Source organism: Xiphophorus couchianus, chromosome 23, assembly GCF_001444195.1.
Source record: "Xiphophorus couchianus chromosome 23, X_couchianus-1.0, whole genome shotgun sequence".
NCBI lineage: Eukaryota > Metazoa > Chordata > Actinopteri > Cyprinodontiformes > Poeciliidae > Xiphophorus > Xiphophorus couchianus.
Window position 1 is genome coordinate 6837193 of NC_040250.1, and position 14813 is coordinate 6852005.

Genomic DNA, 14813 nt, shown 5'->3' on the forward strand with positions numbered 1-14813 from the left:
TTATCACTATCACCGCCACAATTTAAAACAACTGAACTACAGTAGCAGATATTAAAAAGTCATTTATATTTTCACAGCACATTTAGTAACCGTCTATGTTACCGTGCTGCAAAAAGGCAACAGATTCATTTATTATTTTTGAATGTTTTGGTAGCTCTATTGGCCTTTACTCAATGTGCACTACAGCAGAAGTTAAAATCCTTGGTTTTTCTTATTTTTTATTTCCCATTACCCATTTTCAACTTTTCTTTTGAATATTTCAGACAGGCTCTTTGGAAAATTCAACCCACTGCATTTAGAAAGTGTTTTACCCACAAATTAAGACAGTTTATGTAATTTCAGACAATTTAATTACTGTCTGAAAATAAACATGGAAGGCTTTAAATCTTTCGTTTATAACTACTGACAGTTAATAAGTCAAAAAAGCAGCAACCAACCTGTGAAATACTCTCCAAAGTCTTGCTCCAGCTTAACCGCCTTGTCAAAGACTTTATTGGCCTGCTCGTACGTCTGACGCTTATTCATTTCCCTGAATGGAAACAAGTCAAAAGTTACTCCAAAACGCACAGAAGCTGCTGACAATTCGGTCGCATCGTGTTGAAAGTCTGCAGCTTACATTAGAGCTTCAACGGATTTTGGTTTTATAAAGATGGCGATCGGATAAAGTTGTGCTTGCTGCAGTCGTTTTATGGCGTTCCCAGACACATCCAGAATGCAGTGTTTCCCCTGAAGGCACATTAGGACCAATAAATGCCCAAACTCGACACTTTACAGCTTCACATACTGCTGAATGTTATGATTTCTTTGAAAACTTGACGCCTACCCGCTCTGCCACAGTTCTGACAGACAAGATGCTTGTCCCGTAGAGGTTCTCATTAAACTGGCCGGCCTCAATAAATTTATTATCTTGAATATCTTTCTCCATTTGCTCCCTTGAGCCCACAAAGTGGTAGTCCTGCCCGTCGATCTCGGTCTCTCGCCTTGGACGGGTTGTATCTGCAGACGCAAACAGAACTGGTTTATTTCTACGACTCCGATTCTGAGTTTGCCACAACGTTGGGCGCCAACTTACGGGGAACGCAGGAGCCAAACTTGTGGGGAAACTCGGAGATGAGGTCGTCGTTTACTCTGTCCTTCATTGGGCCCAAAATGATCACAGGCCTTGTGTAGTGGACTAGAATTGAAACAAGAAAAGTGAGTTTACACGATGATAAGACACCAAACATTTTCTTAGAGCACAGAGTTGCCACTCACTTTCCTGCCGAATGACTGGCTCATAGGACAAGATCGTGTCCTCTTGACCCTCTGTCAGAAAACGAAGGAAAGGAAATGAAAATATGAAGAATTTTTACTTTCTGAAGATATCAGTGCCTCACACCCTTTTACTCACTTTACAACCACAAAATTCAGTTTATTTCTATGGCAGATCAACACAAAACAGTGTGTTGAATTGTCAGAATAATTGATGCCAAAATAATCATTAGTTGCAGCTCCCCATGTTCCTTAAAATGTCTTAAATTGATTAGCAACAATGTATATTAGTCTTAAATTCGTTAATCACCGGCAGAACTATTTTATCTCATATTTTCTATGTAGTTTTTTCCCCCTCAGACTTTTCTGTCACAGAAATGTTAGAGTCGCATGTTTATTAAGTTCTGTGACTTAAGGCAGTTTAGGCTACCGCTAACTATCTGCTAACATACACTTGTTAGTTAGTTAGTTAGAAAGATTTTTATGGGTTAACGTAAATTTATTGACAGTCTGCAGGATGACGTCTGTCTTTGTTTTTCTTTGCTACTGCCTGACTTCTGTTGCCAACCCACTGCCACTATATAAAATATACAATTTTCTAAGCTTATTGACATGAGATTTTAACTGCATTTTTTAATTAATGGAACACTGTAATTGTGAAACTGTTTTTTTTTTTTTCAACATGAGCAGAATATCAAAGTTTTGCACACATTTGTTATGGAAACGCATTTGATGTGTGAAGCTGGTAGAGTCTTGCAGAGTTCAGATTTTATTTGTGGAAAACATTTTTTCCACAAGCACCCCTTTATGTTGACTTACCACATAAACTCCTAAAACACAACGAAGCACTTGACATAAAAATAAAGTGACTTACTTGAACTACTTTCACTGTCACTTGTGTTGGATGTCAGGCATTCTGAAAAGCAAAAAAATGAAAATCTCACATCAAATTGCCATTTTTAAATTCATTTAAAGGTTTAAAATGTAATTTCACCTGCCTAAATAGCCTTAGCCCACCATGTTTATCAACTGTTGGGCCTTTTAAGAACAAAAAGAAAATAAAAGGGCAGAAGGGAAATAAAGAAAGCAGAAGTTCTTCTATGTGCGACAGTCAAGCTTTTGCAAAACTAGGGAAGTGGTTTTTAGGTGCAAGCAATAGGAAATTAAGTGTTTCCTGTGACTAGACCCAGTATTCCCAGTCCAAATGCTTCGTATTGGTCGCCTCCAAGCAGACAGAGTTACAACACATGCATCGTAACTCTGTGACCTTAAGAGACAAAACAGAAAGACCCCCAGGAGACTCTGAAGAAGTGTCACCCTGGCTCCCATTGGAATGCAGCCTCTGTACATACTGAGAGTCTGAGGGAGGGGTGTGCGTGTGTGTGTGTGTGTGTGTGCGCGCGCGCCCTTTCCACCCTCTAAATGTGTGTGGTTCTCGCATTCCCATCTGGGTCTGCAGTGACAAAGCGTTCTCTCTGGGGACAGCTGCTTGACACGGTGCAACCACACACTTACTCAAACTCTTTGATCCATAAAAGTCATCGCTTAACCCCGGGAAGTCCTAGGTGTCCCGACAGGTGAGAGCGGAAACCAAGAGAAGAAAAGCAGAGAGGAAGAAGAGGTTAGTGAGAGTCGGAGGGGGCGAGGTAGAGGAGGAGTAGAGGAAGAGGAGTGTGCCCGCTGACACACGGTGCTGTCATGCTCATTAAGCCTGAGCTCCACTTTGTTCATAGTAAGCCACTGCTTTTCAATTACACAGGCCCAATCCCATTAAAACTGGATTTTGACCTGCTAAGAGTTAAAGCTTCAGCCCAGTAATGAGATTCTCCTTGTTCTGGGGTCAATGACTGACTGGAGAATCGATCAGGACTTAAAGCTGCATCATGTAACCTTTTGTTCATACTTGTTCAAACTGTCACCATGTCGTGACAGTATAGTATGAGACAGATAGCAGGCCTGCCGCAATAATACATTTAGCTAAATTATCCCAGTAATTATTGCGATAAACAATAATATTGACACCATTTTCAGGTAATATGTTAATAATGGCATAATTATTGAAGTTCACCCTCTTTAAGATGAACTTTAATTTTGAAAAGGACACTTCACACAGGAACTAAAAATTATTTTGAATATCCCAAATAATCAAAATCAATAAAGAAAACGGAAATATAAACCACTTAGAACTGAAAACATAAAATAAAATCAATTATGATATTTGTAAACAAAATAACCCTTCAGAAAATATCAGAATGGAAATTATTGAGCCTATTTTAATTGATCTGATAAATAAAAAAATTAAAAATCTAGCGATAATAGTTTTCTCTTGGTGCCAACTTGAAACAAACACTATAAGTGCTGTTAATCATGCTCATGTATCGCTCATGTATCCCGCTAGCTCTGAAACAGTTTCTCCCCGTAATGGAGACTTCCTTCTCTGCCATTAGCAAATTTAGTAGCGCTTTCACAAGGTTGACTGGCAGCGCTAAGACCCTCATGTGGGCTCTGATTGGTTGTTTTTGGTCAGGAGTGGCTAATTTCTTCAGACGGCTATAGTAGCACAGAGAGGAGGTGGAAGAACTCCATGTTTTCACAGATCATCTGTCTCATATTAAACCATGACATGGTGACCTTTTTAACAAATATGTAAAAAACGTTTGTTTGTTTTTTTTTAAATAAAAGTTACATACTGTAGTTTTAAACAAATAAATACTAACAGCTGGCAGCACAAACACAGCCAGACACTCCTCTGGAGACGATGCGGCCACACCAGAGAGGAACCCCACGCCTCCTCCTGTGGGGAATCTCTCTGGGAATGAGAGCGGTGCCGCCGCATACACCGTCCCTGAAGGTGAGCGGAAAGATGAAAGACGAAAGAAGCATGAAGGGGGAGAAAGGACCAAAAAAAAAACAAACAAAAAAAAACCGGGTAGAAACCCCCCCAGACCCGGCCCTCGATCACAGCTCGATACTCACGTTCAGTCTCCACCAACTCCTGCACAATATTCTCCTTGCTCTTGTAAAACGGGAACTTGCGTGAGAGGTTGAAGCTTTTTTTGCGCTTCACTTTAACTTGCTGCTGATGTGTGGGTGAGAGAGGGGAGGGGGGAAGTGGGCGGCGGGGGAGGGAGGGCAAAAATAACAACAAAAAAAAACAGACGAGGTTTCAATGAAGGCACTCCACAACCATGCAAAAACAGGGAGGAGGGGGCAAATGAAATGTAAACAATTCACATCAAATGATGAACATGAGAAACAGGTAATGGGTGAAACCGAATGGAGACGGGCGACTGCAGACCAAATCAAACATCTACTGTTTATAAATAAATTACCATTAATAATCAGATTCATGCTCATTCAATTCAATTCTGAAAGATAAACCCTGTTCAGGTGCGTCTTAGTGACTCAAACCATCAAAAAATGTTGATTTATTTCAATAATTCAGTTCAAGAATTAAAACTTATGATGCACCATTTACACCAGTCCTGTTTGGTCCACTTTAATCAAACTCTGATTTGCCTAGAAAGTCCAGTTCATTACTCTGATATAGACCAAAAAACCTTGGTTTCTGTTGAAATGAACTCTGGTGTTGGTTTGAATGGATATCTGAACGCAAAGCAGACTGTAGGCCGCTCCAAAAGCAGGAAGCATTCTGGGTAAATGCAACCAAAAGAAATATGCAAGTCTAGCGCTAGCGGGAGAAATTATTCGTGGTCTGAGAAATTCTCCATCGCCTAAAATCTGATCCCTTAAAGGAGGTAAGGGCTATAAACTTCTGGGGTTTTTATGTCGTTTCTTTCAGTGGTTCTTGGTGCAGCGCCTCCACAGGCGAGGAGGGGAACAGGTTTGTACAGCGAAAGCAAAACACCAGCTAAAAATGGAACAAATGTTGCAACTTTGATCCCCAGTTTACTGGACTATCAGCTGTGAAAACGCTTAATTACACACAGTGATAGTTTTCACTACGTATTTATACGTGCTTGTTAATCCTACAGCTAATGCATTTCTAAAACTAAGTCACTCATAAACTGATGGTGGACCTCAAACAACATGGATTCTGTCTTTTCACTCTTCCTTGATTGACGTCAGACTGCCACAAAGCAGCTGTAGCTACAATCCAGTAGCTTCCCATCATCAATGTGTGAATGAGAATGAATGATTTTATGTAAAGCGTCTTTGAGTGTCCTAATAAAGCGCTATATAAGTCTGATGTCATTTCACTTAATTTCCTTCAGACCTTTATTTCCAATATTAAAGAAAAAAATACCTTCATCTTAAAAGAGGACTTGGAGACCACTGAGGAACCGTTCAGTAAAACCGTTGTAAAAAAAAAAAAAAATGGACGTTTCTACCGCAGGGCATGTAGCTCATCTGCGTGCTGATTTCTGAAACTTCTTCAAGATGTTAAATACTCCTCTGAAGGCTGTAGTTATTTCTTGTGCGCGTTTCTCTACCACCATACTTTTTTCTTCTACTCAACTTTAGGAAGCATCTCAATGCAATACTCCCATTTTTGAGAGCAGAGTTAGGTTTTTATTAGCTGCACTTTAACTAAATCTGTGTTTTCAAGCTGTGTAGTTTTATTTGAACTGAATCATTGAAGATAAGTAACCTTTTGATGATATTCGGTACTTTACAACAAGTCTCAGCTTATACATGGGTGATAATAGTTTATAGATATGTTATCCATTCATTTCTAAACAATTTATAAGTCATTAATAACTGTTTCTTATGCATTAATTGTCAGAAAGACACTATTTGCTGAAATTTTACATTTACAAACAAGTCTAGATAAAATATGTAGGTGAATAGACTTGGTTCACTCTTTGGCAAACTGGTAGATTTCGTCTCCTCACCCTTAATTAATGCATAACAAACAATTATTCATGATTTATAAAGTGTTTAGACATGAGTTAACATATTTATGACCTATTTATTAGACTTCTGTTGTAAAATGGTTCCTGATATTCTAATTTACAGAGAAGTGCCTGTGGATGTTTTGATTTCAAACAAATCGTCTCCAGGGAGATGCTCTGTAATCAATCGGGTAAATTGATCGCTCTCGCTTCGGTAAAGAGATGCAGGTGCCTTTCCCACTCGGCAGGAAGTGGGATGTCTCCCCCGCTGTGGGCCCGGGGCCGGTGGTCCTCCACACTTACCCTGTTGGACTCAATCATGCCTGTCCTGGCGTGGAACTTGACAGTTTTTAATCTGGCTCGCTCTTTCTTTTCCACTCTGGGGAAGAAAAAAGACAAAACTAAATCTTTGGGTTTTGGATGTTTTTACTGAAGTGTTCTGTGGCACTTTGAAGGAAATAAAAACACAAATGGCGGAAGCAGAGGAATATACCTTTTCTTGCTTGGAATGACCCCAATCTGCTCGCTCTCTCCGTGCGGAGTGACGAGCCTCGCCTGCCACCACTCATCGTCAGAAGCGTTGATGACATGAAGGATATCGCCATAAGAGAAACTCAGGCCTTGGCTGGGCAGGCAGCTGTCTCGTGCTCGATCGTAGTCAAAGAGAGCTCTACAAAAATAATAAAAAAACAGATTTGAGTTAGTTTGTCCTCTGATCTATTACATCTGTGCATAAATTCACAAAAACCAAACATTAGAGTTAATAAACAGGAGAAGGAGGAGCAGAAATGCCAGACACAATATTTATTTATTTTTTTGTCTTTATAGAGTGTATAAACTAAAGATGCGCTGATCTGATATTTATATCTGTGTTGGTCCTGATATTAACAAATATTCTGCATCAGGTATTGGCGAATATGTGCACAATCCATGAGGGCGGATCTATTCAGTCTAATTCTATGCTTTGTGCTCTGAGAGACGTCATAATTTATTATTTATTTCACATTATATTTAGAATTCCTAATTGCATTTTTTGAACCAATTTTAAGAAGTTTATTTTTACATGTTTTACCAAAGTAGTCAACTTTTTACATTGGCTGTTATAGTCCTCATTACATTGGCTGAACAAATTAAAGTTTCTTTTACAAATCTTGTGGAGCTATTGGTGTATTTTAGAGTTCTTTACTGGCGCAGCACACTTTAGCTGGGAACAGCTTTGTGACTTCGTGTCGTAAAATAACATCTCAAAGACGGCGGTGAGCGAGTTCTTGGTAGAAAACCTCTGGAGTGGATTAAAGCAGAGACTCTGAGCCAAACCTTCTCATCCAACATCAGTGTCTGACCTCACATAACTGTATACATGAAGGCAATTGAGTGAATACTTTTGCCAGTCTGTGCTCAGTCAAGAGGTCTGTCATTATGACACTTTGAAAACCTATTTGTCAAACACAGAAGTGCTACTTGCTGGAAAATCTTACACTTATTTAAACTTGTACTGGATAAAAGTATAGAAATAACTCGCTAATTTCAACAAATTACAACGCCGTATTAGAGCCACATTAAGAAAATGCAATAAATAAATAAATTACAGGAATAATATCATGACTTTTTTTCCACTTAATCTGATTATTTTGACTTTATTCTCTTAATACTGACTATTCTCAAAATATTATGACTTTATTCTCATCATTTTTACTTTATTCTTGTAATTTTGTTACTATTTTTTCTCAGTAAGGCCCTGATACTCAGTCATACATTATAACAATTAATAATTTTTATTTAATATTTCCCCTCATACTGATTATAAACCGTTTCAACAACCATCATCTTCATATTCCTGCAGGGCCTTACTACCTTGTTGGACACGAAACCAGCAGGTGTTTCTAACTGGAGTAACTTCTTGTTTTACTGGTTCAGGTTTTCCCAGACCGAGTAGCTAACATTTTGTAGGTCATATGTCACAGAGCAGACTGTAACCCAACCATCCTGTTCATCGGTTTTTAAGATTTCAACCTGCCTGACATAATCCTGCTAACCGAAACTAGAGCCGGGTAGACAAACAACGGTGAAGCGATTATGCTGCAATTCAAGACAAGCTCGACAAGTCTACTGTCAACACAGGCAAATTCCCAGCGTTATCCGTGTTGCAGGAAAACACGTGGCCTCTTTTAAGTGCACCTTACAGGCTGAAGGCCTCCGCATTCCTAGAGCTGGGCAGGGAGGATAAGGCAGCTCCTGCTTCAGTCAGCAAACTAGACAGCTTTCCCAACATAACCGTGGGCTTAGTCACCTGCACAGGAACAGGATCGGCTCTACAAGCCTCACAGGATGCCGTCCATACGAGAGCCATGAGTCAGACTGGTCAGCAGTCCAACAAGATAACATCCACAAGTTTTCATAAAACACTAAAATTCACTTTGAATTTATGGCAAGTGGGTATCCACTTGGGTATCCAAGTGGGTTTAAATATGAAACTTAAAAGAAAAGAGAGGAAGGAAGGAAGATCACAAGGATGATAGGAGGAGGAAGGAAGCAAGTGCAAAACAGAAAAGAGGTAAGGGAAAAAAGGAGGAAAGTGGTGAGGCAGGAGGGACAAAAAGAAGAAATGAAAGAAGAGAGGGGTAGAAGGAACAAAGACAGAGAAGAAATGAAGGACACATGGAGAAAAACCAGTAAGGATACAAGTTACACGGAAAGAGAAGAAAGATGTAGGACACAAGGAAGATAGAAAGCAAAGACATAAGGCAAGGAGGAAGGACAGACGGAAGAAAAGAGAGAATGTCAGACACGGAAGAAAGTAGAGAAGACAAGAATCACATGGAAAAGAAGAACGATTGGTTGGATGAATTGAAAAAAGGAAGTAAGGAAAGAAAGGAAGGTGGCGCTAGGTCCCACCAGGCGTCTTGTAAAGCTGAATGGTTGCCATGGAGATTAAAGGATTTATCAAACATGCATTGAAAGAATGCATGTTTTTGATGAAGGACTAACATTATAACATGATGTAAAGCTAAAAAAAAGATCAATTTTACATGATAATGCCCCTTTAAGTATCTGCAAACTCCCACCTGTAGGTGGCAGTATGTCTTATATCTACTACACTGCTGCCTCAGGCTATAAGTTGATGTCAAGTTATAGTCCGTGTTTGGTACGGCGAGTAATAAAAAGCCAAATTTACAGACCTACATAAGCATAGAAAATTGCAAAATTCCTTACAAACATTAGTAAAGTAGCACGGCAAAATAAAATTTTAATTGCAACCCCCCCATTAAAAAAAACCTTAAAACAATTGCAAAACATAAGTAATAAAAAACAATAACCATTCGTTGTCCATTACTTTTAGAATATTGGTCATAAGGGACAGTGCATGATGTAAATAAAACTGCATGCTAATTGTTTACATAAGCATACAACAATATAAAACAAAAAAGAACAAAAAAAATGTTTATCTATTGTTAAATAATAATCAAAAACACCAGTATTCATATTTGAATATATGTTTTTGTCCAAACCAGTGCATTAATTGTTTAAAAATTGTGTTTTTAAGTCAAAAATACATTCACAACTTTAAAAAGGTGGATAGTGATGAGATAAGACCTTTAAGCTGAGGTAAGGAGACGTGCATCAGAGTTTCAGTAGAAATAAAAGGAAGTACTCCGACTACGGCGTTACATCACATGGCCGTTTCACCTTGAACCTTGTCCAGCCTTTTTCACCGTGGTTGCGCGAACGGCGCGCCGCCACCTGCTTTCATTTCTAAATGAAACTCCATCCAGTTTGGCAACTGGCCCAAAGTGTCATAACGCGAGTCACTTTGACAAGCCTCTCTGTCAATCTGCATTAAAGGAAGCCGAGGCAATGTCATCCCAGGCGTCAAAACAACAACACGGGATGTCCGTCAGCTTTTACAAGATGAATGCCATCAACCCGATGCCCTAAATTAAACGTTCTCTCACTTACAGCTTAGCTGAAAATACAAAAAAAAAAGGAGGAAAAAAAGAACCATGTGTGCCTGCTTTTAAGAACACGTGCATTCGGGCTTCTTTCACCCCCCACAGACAAGCCGAGGTTTGTTATGCAAGAGTGGTTATTTTAACAGCAGATCTCTGAATTTGATGTAGCGAGTGCAGCTGCGTGTTTGTGGGTACCTGACATAGAGGGAGCGCTTCTCGCTGGTGCGCAGGGAGCCTGATCCTGAGCTCATGCTGCTGTTCATCATCTGCTCCCTCAGGTCGTGGATCTTCGACTCAAAGCGACTGTACTCTGCCGTGAAAGAACCAAACAGAAATGTGTCATCACCTCAAAAATAGGAAATGGGGTTTTGAGCAAACAGGCTGCCACTCCATGGGTGCAGTAGTAGAGCTGTCACAATAAGCAATTTATCAGTTAATCAGATGATAAAACAAGCTCAATAATTTCAATTTTGATGATTTTCTCTTTTCTTTCTATCAAAAACTGGGTGACAAGAGTCTTGAATCTGGTGTTTTGGCCTCAACTAGCCCATTTTTTAAAGGACAATTTGTTTACAGAGACTTCATAATTAATATCTTTAGTTTTTCTATTTTGGATACTTAAAATGTCTTTCCGTTTGAGTGTTAAATGTTCATTAGAATTAAAAGTTTATTGATCTTTGAGAATTATGCCTTTACCATTATATTACACAAAAATGGTCTCAGAGCGACAATATTATCGTTTATCACAATAAATCAATCACTTAAGTTTATTTGTAGAGCACATTTCAGCAACACGGCAGTTCAAAGTGCTTGACATAATAAAAACACCAAAAGTCATAAAAACTAAATACAGTCACCAATTGAGAAACCAGTAAAAAACGTTACATTTTGTCATGTAATGACATAGAATATGTTGGTCATTTTTCCAATAATTATTGTTCAGAAGAAACTCTAAGCAAATGGGTTTTAGCCTTGATTTAAAGGATCTCAGTGTTTCGGCTGTTTTGTAGTTTTCTGGAAGTTTGTTCAATAACATCTGGGTCAAATTTGTTATCGTGACAGACCAATGCAGTAGTATTGACAGGTTTATATAAAAGGAGCCCACTGAGTGTTACTTTGCTTTAACATTACACATCTAAACATAGATTAGAGTTTTGTTTAGCCCAGCAGTTAACTAAAGTGAATAGAGGAAAGGTTCGGAGAATCCTTAAGCCGATTAATCACCCCAGGTACAGATGGTTTATCACAGATCTGCCTTACACATCCTGTAATGTCTCATGTCAGGTAATGAATTACACTGATTAATTAAGTTCAACATGGGCTCTTTAGTGAGCTTTAAAAAAGGGGGGAAGGCCTCCAAGAATTTCTCGTGCACAGCCATTTGTTAAAGGTGTGTAAATCCAGCAGCAGCTCCTCAGCTCAGGGATGATGTATGAATCCACCTGGACCTTCTCATTAGGACGGCGCTCATTAGCCTGCTGAGCGCAGCGAGCTTTGCGCCGAGGCTGCTGGAGTGAGTAAGGCCACCTCACCAGAGAGCGATGGCAGATAAACAGATGGGCAGAAACACGAGGAGGTGATCGCACAGGAGACTTAAAAACCCCAAACATTCACTTTATTAAGTGTGCCTTGCTAATAAAGTGCAGGCGGGCTGAAACGATTAATCAGATTAATCGACTATCAAAATGAATTGTCAACTAATTTAGTAATTGATTAATCATAACTGGAGAATACAAACTCCAAAAAGGAACATTTTCTGAAAAAGCAATATAAACAGAGCAGTAAACCAAAATTGTACAAGTCGGTTGCACAATTATGTACAAAATGTATTTTGCATTTAATGCATTTTAAATGCAAAATACATAAAAAAAATTTAAAAAAACTTTAAAAAACCCTCCTTTATCTGCAAACATGCTCTACCCAATACTCCGTAAGCGGCATAGTTTCAAATTCTGTACAAACAAATCTCCTATAAAGCACCTTTTTCTATTTAATTAATTGGTTAATCCAAATTTAAAAAATACAAATGATAAAAGAAAAACAGATTAGCCGTACACTGTATTGATGTTAAGTCATACAGAGAGCTCAGCTTTTCACATTTTGAAGTTAGTAGTATTTCTTAGCTACAAATTTTTCAAGCATTCACAAAAGAAATGATACGTTATTGCATTTTAGGCAGTAAAACGCTTAGTTTCTTCATTTAAAAAGGGAATTGATTTGTTTACTGACATCGTTTACTGTATTTATATATTGTATAAAAGAGATTTAGTGGTTAAAAAAATTAGCGGAATTTGACACATCTTTTTTTTACAGATTAATTGATTGTCAGAATAATCGACAGCATAATCTGTTACTAAACAGCCCAACAGGTGAGGCTCCACTGTGCCTCTGTGACAGGCAGTCATAGTGATACAGTAAATGAGCAATAGAGATGCACAACTTTTTAAAATAAAATTGAAACCAATACCTGTCAGTTTTCTAATTCCAAACATCAATAACCGATAGTCAATAACATAAATAAAAATAAGACAAAAATGTAAGGCTGTGACATTAACACTCTAATCAAGATTAAAACTTACTGAAAGATTTAAAATTTTAAACCGAAAAAACTGTTCCTTCAACATTTTCCAAAATATATCACAAACCAAAAAAAACGGCCACACCACTAGATATGTTATTGATTATATTCGTTATGATATTGAACAGATAAAATTACGTCATAATTCATTTTCAGGAAAAACACAGAGAAATCAGACAGTGGTTGTGTTAACCTGAATATCCGTATCCACTAATGAAGGCCTACCTATTCATCATTCAGTATAATACATTTGCATTTGGGGGAAAAAAAAAAACTTTGTGTGGGTGGGGGACCAAAACTTGCTTTAGCCCCGGGGCCCACGTCCTTCTAAATCCGCCCCTGATTGCGACACAGACTGAGCAAGTTAAAAAACATTCCTGAGGAGATTTTTGGTCCATGGTGACATGATGGGATCCCAGCAGGTTTTTATCAGGAGGTTCTCGTTCCACCAACTTGTGGAAGCCGTTAAAACACAATGAACTACTGGTCATGTTCGACAAGCCAGTTTGAGGCCAGTTAGAGATGTGTTGATCTGCAGAAAGTAGCAATCAGAAGATGGGTACACTTTGGTGACAAAAGGACGGACATCGTTGAGTCCTGAATAGAGACGGACAACTGTTGTATCCTCATTTTATTGTAATGAGAAATTTAATTTATCATTAAGACAAACTTGATTAAATAATGTTTGCTAAAAAATATATTTACAGTTGTCCCAAGTATTGGTTACATGTGAGCAACAATAAATACCAAAATACTTTAAAATATGATTAAATGCAGTTATTATGCACCACCTAGCAATAAAAATATTCTGTAATCTTGAAGTACCTGATATAATAATCAGTAAACTGTCTTTTAAATCAACATCAGCATTTGTGATTGTATAAGTTTGCAGTGGAATGCAGTCAAACCCATGCAAAATCCTTTAACCTTTATATCATGACTTTTATCATTAAATTAGTAAATGCCACAGAATATCACAATAAAATTTTACGCCATATTGCACATCTCATAGAATGATGCAAGGTTGTTGCAATGTGATTGGCTTGTTGCTATTTGAGTAAATCTTTTCACAGTATTTTATGGTATTTATTATATACCACTAAAATAATAGAAAAAAATATTTAAAACTTATTTTCAGTCTTTTTTAGGCAACTAAACAAATATTGCTCCTTATCCATTTTAAAATGGAATCTTTCAAGACACTGAGTGAGAACAGACTGGTCAAACAAGGTGGGAATGTAGCATTTTTTCTAAGAAAATAAAAAATTACCTGTATTCACAAAACTGTATGCGTTGTAATTGGTGTAAGAAACATTTATACCAAAATGCGACTCAAGAACAACTTCCTCTCTTAGGTCTGAGATCCATTTTTATGAGTTTCAAAGACTCATAAAACTGGATCTTGTGACGGAGACTAAATTAGTAAATATTGCGATGATGATAAAAGTTGCAATAAAACATGTTTTACTCACCCAGTGTATTATAAACCTGGTGGGTCACAAGGTTGAGGATTATTTGCTTATTGATTATAGTTCTTTTTTTGTACACCAGCAACAGTGACAGCAAAAAGAGTCTCTTTGGTGAAACGGTTGGAAGCACAACGGAAACAGGTCAGTTTGTGAACTACAAGGGAGACTGAGGTCAGGTGACTTTTTATTCACCGGCACGCCGTAACCACTTCCTGTCTTTACCGGTCTACACGCCATCAACTTCAGCTAGCAAAGTCACGGATAAACAATCAAAAAAAACTTTGAATTAGGACGAGACAACTTAATATTTATTTTAATTGTATTTTTTATGTTTGCATTTTTTAAGAATTTATAGTTGGTGTTTATGTGTTAATAATGTTTTCCAATAACAATTATATAGTGATATTTTAAAGTTTCCTGTAAACTTTAGTATTTTTTTAAACTCAAAAACACGGTGTGCCTGTTTATTGTCACAATAAGGAATAAATTAATGAATCCCATGATAACTTAAAATTAAGTCAATAATTTCAATTTGAATAATTTTTCATTTTTCTCTTTCTACCAAAATCTGGGAGACAAAAGTCCTCAGTGTGGTGCTCTGGTCTCAACTAGCCCTTTTACTGAAGGACAATTTTGTTAGAGACCTCAATGCCCGTTTTTTGTTGTCCCTGTTTTATTTATCTGTTTGGATATTTAAAACGTCTTCCCT

The 14813-nt window shown here is 37.9% G+C and overlaps 1 protein-coding gene across 9 annotated transcripts in view; it reads right to left on the reverse strand.

Moving 5' to 3' along the window:
- The window catches only part of dlg3 (discs, large homolog 3 (Drosophila)), a 115657-nt gene that overhangs the window by 1783 nt on the left and 99061 nt on the right, over positions 1–14813 (reverse strand). For 6 of the 9 annotated variants that reach the window (XM_028009550.1, XM_028009549.1, XM_028009548.1 and 3 more), the window contains 10 exons: positions 10253–10367; positions 6601–6777; positions 6411–6486; positions 4228–4330; positions 2126–2167; positions 1255–1305; positions 1073–1174; positions 824–996; positions 617–726; positions 438–529 (listed from right to left, as the gene is read on the reverse strand). In XM_028009550.1, coding sequence (XP_027865351.1) covers positions 438–529; positions 617–726; positions 824–996; positions 1073–1174; positions 1255–1305; positions 2126–2167; positions 4228–4330; positions 6411–6486; positions 6601–6777; positions 10253–10367 — 1041 coding nt within the window. Of the gene's footprint in view, positions 1–437; positions 530–616; positions 727–823; positions 997–1072; positions 1175–1254; positions 1306–2125; positions 2168–2766; positions 2813–4227; positions 4331–6410; positions 6487–6600; positions 6778–10252; positions 10368–14813 lie in introns of all 9 variants that reach the window. The other 3 variants (XM_028009551.1, XM_028009554.1, XM_028009547.1) reach the window with 2 other exon arrangements.